This window comes from Urocampus carinirostris, chromosome 11 (genome assembly GCF_059441175.1).
Source record: "Urocampus carinirostris isolate Australia breed hairy pipefish chromosome 11, RoL_Ucar_1.0, whole genome shotgun sequence".
NCBI lineage: Eukaryota > Metazoa > Chordata > Actinopteri > Syngnathiformes > Syngnathidae > Urocampus > Urocampus carinirostris.
In genome coordinates, this window is record NC_142359.1 from 21,897,204 (window position 1) to 21,909,501 (window position 12,298).

At 38.4% G+C, this 12,298-nt stretch overlaps 1 protein-coding gene across 1 annotated transcript in view; it reads right to left on the reverse strand.

The window, feature by feature from the left end:
- The window catches only part of sfmbt2 (Scm like with four mbt domains 2), a 29,640-nt gene extending 21,849 nt beyond the window's left edge, over nucleotides 1-7,791 (reverse strand). Inside the window, 4 exon segments of the mRNA XM_088347742.1 lie at nucleotides 475-578; nucleotides 2,443-2,574; nucleotides 7,289-7,472; nucleotides 7,700-7,791. Coding sequence (XP_088203868.1) covers nucleotides 475-578; nucleotides 2,443-2,524 — 186 coding nt within the window. The 5' untranslated portion in view covers nucleotides 2,525-2,574; nucleotides 7,289-7,472; nucleotides 7,700-7,791.
- Between the last annotated feature and the right edge of the window lie 4,507 nt (nucleotides 7,792-12,298).

The window sequence follows — 12,298 nt, forward strand, 5'->3', positions numbered from 1 at the left end:
TTTATTATTTTTTTATAGCACAAATTTATGTTTATCGTTTTACATTTTCAGGTATTTGGTGTTGTTCAAATCTGTTCACTGTGTAAAAATATAAAATTGTTTTGGAGATCCTTGCAAAACATATGAAATTAATAATTACTAAATAATTTGGTTCATAATGTTTTATTATTGATAATATATCACCCGCCCCCTCCAAAAACAAGAGCAGTTTATGAGCGATAAGAGCCGGCTTTTCTCAGTGAGCTGAGTGAAAAGAGCCGCTTCTCGAAAATGTGACGGAATTCCAATGATTAGTAGTCAGATTAACCTGTGCTCTTCTTAATTTAAATAATTAATATTTCTAGCAATTCACCCACAATTAAAGGATTTTCCTGACCATAAAAAGACAACATTAAAATTCAAGCATTTTCAAGGATTTTAAGCACCCGTATGAACCCTGATTATATAAAGTAGCTATTAAGCAAGATGACTTACATGTTTGAAAGATGTGTGCGGGGCAGCGGTGGTGCCCGTCTCCTCAATGTACTCCTGCCAGTTAAAGTCTGCCTCCTCATCCAGTTCCTCCATGGGATCAGTTTCTGAATTGACAAGGAAACCAGCAACATAAGGAAACGTGGAAAAACTTGGTTTTAACTTTCTCTAGCCTCCATCCAATTTCCCCCAGAGGTAAGATAAGGCCTAAAAAAATCCAGCATCCGATTCTTCGAGTCTGACGGCGCTGGACGCTGCAGAGTGCAGTACCCACGGGGAACCAGCATCTGCGCTGTGCTGGTGTGACACGTTAAGCCTGTCTTTTGTGAGAAAATCTAAGTTGATCAAGACTGCATTGAAATTTACATATTTCTGTGTCTGCAGAGGTGTAACATTAATCGACAATTATTCATCATTAATGGATTGAATAGGTGACGAGAAAACTTCAAGGCCAGCTGTCATTTCAACCAGTTGAAAATTGGTCTAAAGATACCAGCGTGCGACACTTTGAGAGAGCTTCACGAGATATCACGAATTGTTTTGAGCACAGTATAAAGGCCAGTGTGAGAAGACGAACGAGAAACGTTTCTTGAACATTTCGGGAAATCATGAACGTGTCTGAAACTATAAATAAAGAGCGTTCCCTATTTGCCATATCTCCCCTCTCCTCTCTGTGTATATTTTGGTGCGACGCCCAACGACGTTCTCTCCAAAACTGAAAGAAATGAAGGCTGAATTTTGGCAGCACCCGGCTAGTGTCATTCGTGAACGAAACGTCATTGAGAGATGGCTTTTGGAAGATAACAAAGGGTGCTGGATCCCCAGCAATCAGCTGGTTCCCTCCGAAACCCCTTTTTTCTCTTATGATTGGTCAATTGGCATTTTTGTGTTGTTGACTTTAAATTTGTTGAGCATAAAAAGGTTCAAATTGATTTGTATTCTATCTTTTTTTTGTAGATTTATAATTATGTTACTCCTATATCTTGTGATTTTCATCGTTAATGTGTTCATATAAAAATGTAAAGTTTATTCTTTTATCTCTTTTTCCTTTTATTATTTTTTTCCCTTTAACCCTTTTAACCTTTTTTTTTCTTTATCCATTTCTTTAAAATTATAATGGTTGACTTCCTGTTTGTTTTTGTGATTCACAGACCTTTTTGTGCATCTGCTCATCCTAAAAAGTGTTCACCAAATTTGAATCTGCTGAATCTGAATGAGTCTTTTTTTCAAATAGCAACAGTAAAGGAAACTTAAATTTATTACAATACAGACTGCTAAAAAACAATCTGGGTGAGGTTCTGTAGTTTTTCAACATTGGCATCCTCCAGACTTTCTTTTTGGTCTCGTTATTACAGACAAAATAGGAGTAAGCAGTTAACACCTTCAGCTTCAGTACAGGGGTCTCAAAATTGTAAGATGATAAAATGAGGCCCCTGCCTTAGCATGAAAGTGTATTATAAGGTGCGCAAGTCCCTTTAATGTAGGTGCAGCACATGCATTCATTACTGATTTGATTTTCACATTACTCCTGGATTTTATTTTATTTTTTCAAATCCCATTTATTGTAGCATTTTTTAAAGATAACAGTGGAATGTTCGTATCAGGGCTTTTTTGTGGAAAACCCAAATTGGCCCAACCTTACTTGACCCTTGCTCCATCGACTCCATAAGTCAATTAAGAGGAATCTAGATTTTCAAAATAAATCCAGTAGGCAGAACAACTCATTTTCTAAAACTGATGCACTTAAAACTAAAAGAGGCTCACTTTTCATGACTTGTCAGGCATAGATTTTTTTTAGTCTTCTCTAGTGTTCATAATGCACATGCCACGTTTAATTGAACCAAGTAAAAATGGAATTAAATTCATACATTCAGGTAGGGGTACTTTTAAATACAAGGTTTTTGTTTGATACTGCTTGTGTTTGGTGCTAGAGGCAACGATATTGTATATATATTATCAAATACTCCTCACCTGAGTTTAACTCATCCTTCCTGTTGGTCGGACAAACAGACATTTTGGTTATATCTGTATGATTCTGGGCAAACGATTGCATATTTGCAACCAGAGACCCTGTGACTGTGTTTCACGCTTCTTATGACAGCCCTGCAGAAAAAGAAAATATATTAACCAGCATAATATAAAATCTTTACAAGGAGCTCACACATAAATGAGGTTCCTGTAATAACTAATGCCACGAGGTTTCTTCCAAACAGAACAATGGAAAAACCCAAGCCGGTAAGGCACAACCTCCTTGGCAGAGGGAAACTTTTTAAACCACAATTAGGTAAGGAAGAAAAAAAAAACCTTAACATTCCCAGCAATGGGTGTGATGTACCGGCAGCCCACTAGGTGGACCGTGCACGGCTATGCTGCCATCAGATAAGCAGTAAAGCGACAAAACTGGAAAGACACACGCCACACTTAAAATACTGCAAAGTCATCTTCATACTCCGTTTACAGCGCAGGGAAAAAGAGGTTCAAAGTGAACATAATTACTAAATATTTGGTAGTTAATCACTCCTCTTACAATCAGTCACCGGAATAATTCACTCACTGACAGAAAAGCTTGAGGTGTATTTTGGGGCATGACCAAGAAGAAGTATAACCGATGAGAATAAGACTGATCGTGGGTAAGTTTTTAGGGGTGTGTTAAAAAGTTGAAAGTTAAATATTTTCTCTATTAAGTGTGTGTGTTAGCAACACCCACCTGAGTTCAAACAGCCTTTATGTTCCACTGCGCGAATCTGCTTTCGTGTTACTTTTAGCAAAGCTGTTTGGTGCTGAACACATGAGGTAGGAAGAATGGGGGCTGAGAGGAGGTGCTGGAGTACAACATCATGCTCGTCCCCACATTTTTCTGTTTCGATTTGCTAGTTCGCATGAAAATGGGGAAAGCAAAAAAAAAAAAGGCCGGCTTCAAATAGTTAAAACGCCAACCCGAACTCCAAAAGGTTTATTCGAGTGCATCTAAAAAATGCACGTACTTGTACGCACGTCATAATTGAGCTGATAGGCTGCAATGAAGACACAAGCCAGGAGATGGCGGAAAACAAGTAAAAAGTTCCAAATTCCGTACAGCTCCTTTAAGTGAGGAAAAAGTTTTGCCATTTTACAAGTTGTTTTAAGTTTTAGGAGCAATAAGTGAAAATAGTTACACAGTAATCATGATTTTGGAGGTGGACTAGGTTTTGTTTTCATAACTACTGGTTGAATAAAAGTATCAAAAGTCACGTCTGATGTTGTGTATGTATATTACAGTTATTAGGTTTGTTTTAGAGCAATGGTATGAGGTATAAGGAAAACCCTTCAAGAAGAAAAGTATGTACCGTAAATTCCGGACTATAGAGCGCACCTGATTATTAGCCGCACCCACCACATTTTGAGAGGAAAACCGATTTTGCACTTACACAAGCCGCACCTGTACATAAGCCGCATGCGCCCACATTAAAACATGCGACACAATCACAAAATTAGCCCAAAATGATACCGGTAACTTAAGGTTTGATGCAGATTTGCAGAGTCCGGGTACCCATTAAAACTAATCCAAGGAAAAAAAGTCTATATTTCCAAAGGCAAGGGTGGGAAAAATATCTATCTACTATTGTCCGCCGCAACAACAGGTCTCACTCACCTTAACCCCACTTTCCGTCAGCCCGCGTTTGCTCCGCCCCTTTTTTTTAATTCGCAAAACATATCAGAATAAGTGTCTCAAATAAATACATTACAAAAATATACAGGTGCAAATATATATTATACATCGGTTCCACATATTTACAAAGAAAGACGGTACACCGAGTTTTCAAAGCTTTAATTGTAATATAACTTTCATCCCAAACCGTGCCAGTGAAGGGTAGCAAAACTCTACTAGCAACAAGCAACACAGTAGACGGGTCTATTAAAAAAAATCGTACCATACTTGTAGAAACCACGGTAAACCGTCCTAATCTTCCTCCTTATAACTGACGTCATCAAAGTCGTCTACCCCAGTATGGGAAAGAGACTTTGTCATATAGACGTTGTCCCACGCGCCCTTATTCAAAAACACGCTAGCAACACGCTCGCAAAATGAAGTTTACGTGCAGTAGCTCTGTTTCCTTCTTTATCGGACTGCTCGTTTGCTTTTAGCTTGAAAGCTGCGTCATATGCCTTTCTTTTTGCAATATGCAGGATGAGGATATGTCTACGCTAATTTAATGTGTGCACAAGCTAAGAAGTTGCAGTCTTCCTCGGCGCATATATTCCACCGGTCTAAATCTTACCTTTTGTACTCGAGCGCCGCTGGCGGCTGTTAGAAAAATTACATAAATTGGCCGCATCACTGAATAAGCCGCAGGGTTGAAGGTTTGGGAAAAAAGTAGCGGCTCATAGTCAAATTTGTTTCCTCATTTACATCATTGATATTTCCCATTAGCTAGGTGCACGTGTGGTTCCCCGAAAGCAGCGGAGGCTTTAGCAGATTAACTACAGCTGCACAACCGCACTTTTTATTGCATTACCGCCTATTAAGGTTCTCCTCTTTTAGACTAAACTGCAGATGTAGACAAGATTCCCCAAAATGCACTGTTTTTTTCCTCCTGTGGCTACTGCAGAATAATACTCTCACTTTTTGAATACTTACCGACACTTTAGAAAGGAGAACATTTTCTAAAGGAGGAAAAAACAAAGGCAAGCCAATAAAAATGGGAAGTAATCAAGACCTAAAAATGTTTCATTTTTCCCGCCATAAAATCCTACCAGAAAAATTCTAACCACAATCAATTCTAACGTATTTGGTTTGAGTATAACATCTACAGACCAACATTTGAAAAGGGATACAATTTATTTTAGAGAATATTATCATTTTTTTGGTATAGTGTAATTAGAAAAGAAAATGCTATGTAACACAACTATTTTTCTCCAAATGTTCCTTGGGTTAAAATAATAACAATTTATGAATATATATATATATATATATATATATATATATATATATATAACGGGTCAGGTGCAACGACATTTCGTTCTGTGTACATTGTTACACAGAATGACAATACAAGGAAATTATTATTATTATTATTATTATATATATACATACATATACAGTACCTTTATTTTTAAACCAATACTTAGGCCTGTAAAAAGGTGTGTTCTTTGGTTTCAAAGCATAAAGTAGTAGTATAGTCGCGGGGTAATACAAGTTTCTATTTTTAAAATTTCGCTTAGCATTGTGTCTTTTTGGAACATAAAGATTTTACAATGTTTGCGTTTCCTTATCCACTTTCTCCCAACAACATCCATGAACAAATGCACATTTATAAGTGGTCATTAAATTTTCATAAAAACAAAGGAAAAACAGTAATCACAAAAAAAAAAAATTACAATCAACGTATCAATTTGTTTCCCTCTACTATCACTTATCCAAGGTAGGGTATTCAGATCAAAAAGTGTCTTGTTTCCTACTGGGAAACATTTTTCTTAAAGAAGCTGTATGTAATTTGGAACTTTTTAACTCTCTGCCGCCATTTCCTGGCATAAAGTCATGATTGCAGCCTTAGTCAGCTCGTTCATGGTGCATGTGCAAGTACATGCATTTCTTAGAAGCCTTTTAAAAAACTCTACTTTGTTCATCTTTGTAAGGGTTTTTGGATGATATTTGGACTAAACTTAAAACACATCTCTTCTTTTCCCAATTTTCATGCAACATCAACAAATAGAAAGTATAAAATGCAGGGGCGAGCATTAAGTTATTCTCTGCTACATAATGTATTCCGTGTGTTTCATGTGTTCCTTGAGTTACTAAAAGTAAGATAAAAGCAAATAAGCGCAGTGGGAGGAGGGGGTATTACAAGGGTTCTTTGAACTCAGTTGAGCATTGTTAACACGTACATAAAATATTCTACTCTCAACTTTTTAAGGACACCTCATGCAAACTATGTATTTTCAGGATCGGCTACTTGATAATTATTTGGAGGGATATTGTTCCACCAGCCGTCACCCCTTGTTTAAAAACAAATCTAACGAATCTACTTTTTTTTTTAAATATATGACTAAAGAGGCAACAATGTTTAACCCAGTGACCAGAAAAAAACAATGGAAAATCACTAAGGTACAACTGCCCAAGCTTTGATATACGAAATTCAAAGAGATTAAAGTGAAAGAGGAAATGTCTTTGCGTTGTTTGGTCGTCATGCCACGAGGAGGAGGAGGAGGAAGAGGCTGAGTGAGGGAGCAGTTCTGTCTCAGTGGCGACTCGTGTACTTTGCACGCCGCAGACTGCGGCGGAAAAAAACCCGCACGCACTCGAACTGTGCACACGTTGAATTTAATTCACTAAATCTCGTATGCGGGCACCAAAAGAAACCAAAGGCGGCAGTTGGCGCAGCGCAGGTGTATTTTTTCCTCGCTCAAAAGATATTTTCAAAGTGTCAGTTTGACAGCGTAGCGCCATATTGGTCACTGACGCTGCCTTTGATGTTTCGGGATTTACGTTTTCGCCAACGTGTTTTGTTAGCAACTACGCACATTAAAAAAATAAAATAAAACAAATATTAATAAAGTGATTGGCCTCGATGTGGGCTATTTATGAACCGCAGCAAAACGCTGATACATCTTTAAAAGCGACATTTCCGGGTAAAAAAATAAAACCAACGGCATAAAATAACAGGCTTTAATAATATGAGACACTTGAAGCAAGTTGAGGCTTCTTTAGAAAACAAAAGAGCAAACGGAAAGCTTTGAAGCTTCCACAGGAGAGGAAACAAGTCCTCCCGTGCTAATTTAGTCAACAACAAGGGGGAAAGGAGATTAAATACGATGTAACACTCAGAGAAGTCTTCACCTGTTTTACCTGGCTGAGTTCCCCCTCTTTGTGTACTTCCGGTCGGAGCCCCCCGCTGCTTTTACTCGGCAGACTCAGCACGTCTCTCCGCTCCCGCCGGTGTCCTCGTTCCAATATGGCATCTCCCTACTACGCATGCGCACAGCATCGATACCCCCCACCCCCTTCTGGAGCCTTCAATGACCTTTAAGTGGAGTCGAAAACAAACAAAAATTTCACAATAACGAGCGTTTCACCCGTGCAATTCACTTATAGAACACCATAACAACTATTTTTTTGTCTTGGGACTGCTTAATTAAATCGTACAATGCTTTAAAAGGTACCCTTTTCACGAGAGGGTTTAAGGAAATATGTTTTGCATAAATGTCTGACCGTTTGAGACACTCATACCAAAGATTTTACAATATTTACCAGCGTGTTCTCGTCCCCTTTCTCCTCTCAAATAACCCTTTCCCAATTATTTTACTGGCGTCTGTTATTTCTTATTAAAGTCAACAGTAGCCTCTAGTGGCCGAGAGCAATAGAGTAAAGCTTTATGACGGCGACAGAAGTCATCTTTGAACGTCCCACTTTGGTACTTTTATGTCATGTGATAGAAAAAAACGGTTCATTCTTATAAGCATCAATGTTGTTTTTACGTTTTAGGTGCGTGGGTATTTGGCGCCGGGAAACCCCTTTTACTAACTCGTGACTGTCACACAAAACCACATCACCACACAAAATAAACGCTTTCTCAAAAATATATCGCGAGATCGATTCGATGACTAAAACACTAACCTGTCACTATAGAATAGAATAGAATAGAATAGAATAGAATAGAATAGAATAGAATAGAATAGAATAGAATAGAATAGAATAGAATAGAATAGAATACAATACAATACAATACAATACAATACAATACAATACAATACAATACAATACAATACAATTGAAAAGAATAGAATAGAATAGTCGGTATTGTCATTAATATAAACGTTAAGAAACATTGTATGCAACGAGATTAGAAATGGGACTCCAAGGTAAACATGTAATAAAGACTGAAAAGAGAAAAATAAGATAAAAGACTGTCAGTGTGAATCGGCAAACAAGATAGTGCTCAGAGACGGGCCTAACATATATATATATATATATATATATATATATATATATATATATATATATATATATATATATATATATATATATATATATGTCCTTTTAAGCGTATAATAATAGTGCTTTTAAAAAAAAAAAGTTTTCCCTGTATCTTATACGTTGTTTGATAATTTCAATTTTTGCAAGATGTATAACAATTTCCGTATGGATTTCTTTGAAACTCCTTTTCTTATTTTGTTGGCCCATGCTGGCTCTAATCTGGATTATCTATGTCAGTGGTAGCAGACGACAACACCATTGAGTATAGGAAGTATGGGAACGTCTCATCTCATCTCATCTCATTAGCTGCGCCGTTTATCCTCAGTAGGGTCGCGGGGGTGCTGGAGCCCATCCCAGCAATCATCTGGCAGTGGGCAGGGGACACCCTGAACTGGTTGCCAGCCAATCGCAGGGCACACAGGGATAGACAATTCGCTTGCTCATTCACACCTAGGGACAATTTGGACCGGCCAATCCACCTGTATACTATTTAAAATGTTTTCAATTAATTCGTTTTTTTAAACTTTATTTTATTTAGTTATTCTGTTTTTTTTTTGCTTGTTTTCCTCTTTATTCTACAGCACTTTATGTTCCCTTTAAAATGAAAAAAATGTGTAGTATTTGACTGTTTATGTCAATTTTTTTGTAGGGGATGGCTTGTTCAATAAAGAAGTGTCATGGTTGCCATGGCGCTCAATTGGCCCTGCCCGTGGGGCGCCAGCTGCGATTCGTCGACAGATTGGCTTTCCTTCTATTTAAGCTCAGTGCTCTCACTCATTCTTGGTCAGTCCATCAACGAATTTCTGTCCCGCAAGACGTCGGTTTTGACTCTGTCCGATTTCCTGCCTGCGTTTCCTGTCTGGTATCGTTCCCGTCTGTTTTTTTCCTGTTTATTATTATCCCCCGTTTTTATTCCCGTCTAGTTTATCCTGTTTAATTTTGATATCCTGTTTTGATATCAATCCTGTCTGTCTTGTCCTGTCCGGTATCAACCCCATCCGTCCGATATCTGCTCGGGCAATTGGTATCGATCTCGTCAGCCTCTGGCTTCCTGTCATACCACATCAGACTGCTGCCTAACGTGCATGACGCCCCATTTCCCGTAAAATAAAAGGCTTGTGTGAGAAACGTCACGCATTTGGGTCCTGATCCTGTTGTGGTTCTTGACAAGGTTTTCTTTTAAACTTACCTTTTTTTGTTGTAAATTAAACTAAATAGTGTCAGTTTCTGCTAGAGTAAAATAATCTATAGAGTAAAGGCAGTCTGTGAAATTCTGCACTCAAGGCGGCATTAGCTCAGAAGGCAGGTTTGATTCCCGGCTCCTCTGTGTTATATGTCGAAGTGTCCTTGGGCAAGACACTGAATCCCTAATGCCCCCAATAAGTAGGTTGGTGCCTTGCATGGCTGCACGGCCGCTATTGGTGTGTGAGTGTGTGTGTGAGAGTGTATGAATGGGTAAAATGTGAAGCACATTGTAAAGCGCTTTGGGAAGTCTTCACTGACTTGAAAAGCGTTATATAAATGCCGACCATTTACCATTTCACTGCTACGTATCGCAAAAGCATTTTTATTGTAGGTAAATTATAAATTTAGAATTGTCTGGTTCCTGCTAATTGTTTTGTTGCTGCTAAATATTATTGCGCTTATTTTCACTGCACTATTGTTACAATGCACTATTCTTTCATTGCACTGTTATTATAACTTAGACCAGTCTCTAATCACCATTTTGTAGATATTTTACCAACTTAGAATGACGGTCTTTTATGTTTTTTTTCTCTTTCAAGTCTTTATTACGTGTTTAACCTGGAATGTAATGTCCAATCACCATGCATACTGTATATCACAAGATTGACATCAAAGACGATGAAGACAATTAAATTAAATTGGGAAATTTCAAATGACTAAGAACAAAAGAACAGTTTGTGTTCTTATTTATTTTGTTATCTTTTGGGGAGGAAAATAAAATAAACCTGTTCACCTAAATTATCTTTGTTTTCATTCTACGTAGCCTGTCTTGCTGTGTGCCACCTTGTGTTCATAAGGTTTATAAGTGCAATCAATAATAAGGTGAGCAACTGGCTGCGGTTCACAGGTATGTTGTTGTTCCCTCTTTTTGTTTGGATTTGTCTTGATTACTGATGTGACTCAGCTGTGCCCGCTCATTTGGCGCCAACTACCGCGGGTTCTGATTGGCTCCCTGTCAGTATTTGAACCCAGTCCTGTCTGTCCCCTTTTGTCAGACTTCAGTGAATACTAGGCGAGCCTTTTTCGACCCTGACTCCCACATGTACTGTTTTTGCTCCCGTCTGTCCCCGGCTACGACCCGTTTTGATCCTGACCACGTCTGCTCTTCCGTCCCGACTTACGACCCGTTTTTGATCCCGACCACGTCTGCTCTCCTGTCCCGGCTATCAACCTGTTTTTCCGTCCTTGACACCACCATCGCTTGCTACGGAAGATCCACTTCCGTGTTCGGATCACAATCCGAGTACAAGAGCGACTTGCTTCCCGCGCCTAGCGAACTCCGGATCGTGGGCACAGCCGTTCCTCTTCCTTTAATAAAACTTGTGAGAAATGTAACGCACTTGGGTCCTTTTTCCGTTCCTCTCCTGACAGGATTTTGATTTTCTGTGTAACTCTATGTGGGCAGATGAGCGGTTAGCACGTCCGCCGCACAGTTCTGAGGTCATGGGTGCGAATCCAGCTACCAGCCTTCCTTTGCGGAGTTTGCATGTTCTCCCCGTGCTTGCCTGGGTTTCCTCCGGGCTCTCCGGTTTACACCCAAAAACATGTATGTCGGGTTAATTGGCCGGTCTAAATTGTCCCTAGGTGTGATTGAGCGAGTGAGTTGTCTGTGTCTGTCTTCCCTGCGACTGGCTGGCAACCAGTTCAGAGTGTCCTCTGCCCATTGCCCAATGGTAGCTGGGATGGGCTCCAGCACCCCCGCAACCCTACTGAAAATAAGCAGCGCAGGTAATTTTATGTTGTTTGTACAATTTAATAGTCCAATAAATTATATTATCAAATGGATTAAAATAAAGCATATACATTATTTTTAATCATAAGTGTAATTTTGATAGCATTGAATACAATGAAATCAATGTAATCCATGTCAAATTGTTGATCAAAGCGACGAAGTAAGTGTTCTCAGGAAGTGGCTACAGGCCGAAAATGACACTACAAAAAAAGAGTTAGCGTGCAAGCAAACATGCAGGTTGAACAGATGGTTGGCGCATGCGTATTTGGCTATTAATCTGCTCTTCAAGAGGCTTGCCTTTACTCCGAACAGCGGATTAAAGGGCCTACTTTACACCCTAATGAGTCTTGTTTTGTTTTTGTTTTTAAATATTGAACACCTATGACAAATCATTAAATTTATTCAAAATATTAACCAGGATTGTTTATTGTTTATAACTTTAACAGCACATACATCCAGAAATTGCATTTTTGAACATTGTGTTGTTGTTTTAATTAAAGGGACATTGTGTATTATTTAGCGCCTCATAGTACTTAAAAAAAAAGGATAATTTATAAAAAATAGCAATATTGATTTGAATAATGAGTAAAAATAACTATTATATTAACATGCTTTTTTAAAATGCTGTTAGGTCAAGGAATTTGTATTTATTTCACATAACAAGAGGGAACTAACCAAAAACCTTGTGGAAAACTGGGCAAAGAAAAAAATTGGATGAATTTGGTGTGGTCTGTTCACTTTGAGTTCGTATTTTTCCTTGGCCACTTTAGCACTCGTTTTTAGTTGCACAACACAATAGAATGACCTACAAGGGTCAAATATTAGACAGTGAGACTTTAATTCGCCACAAAAACGCAGCAACAAACGATTAAAAGACCACTGGAAATTTTCCAAAT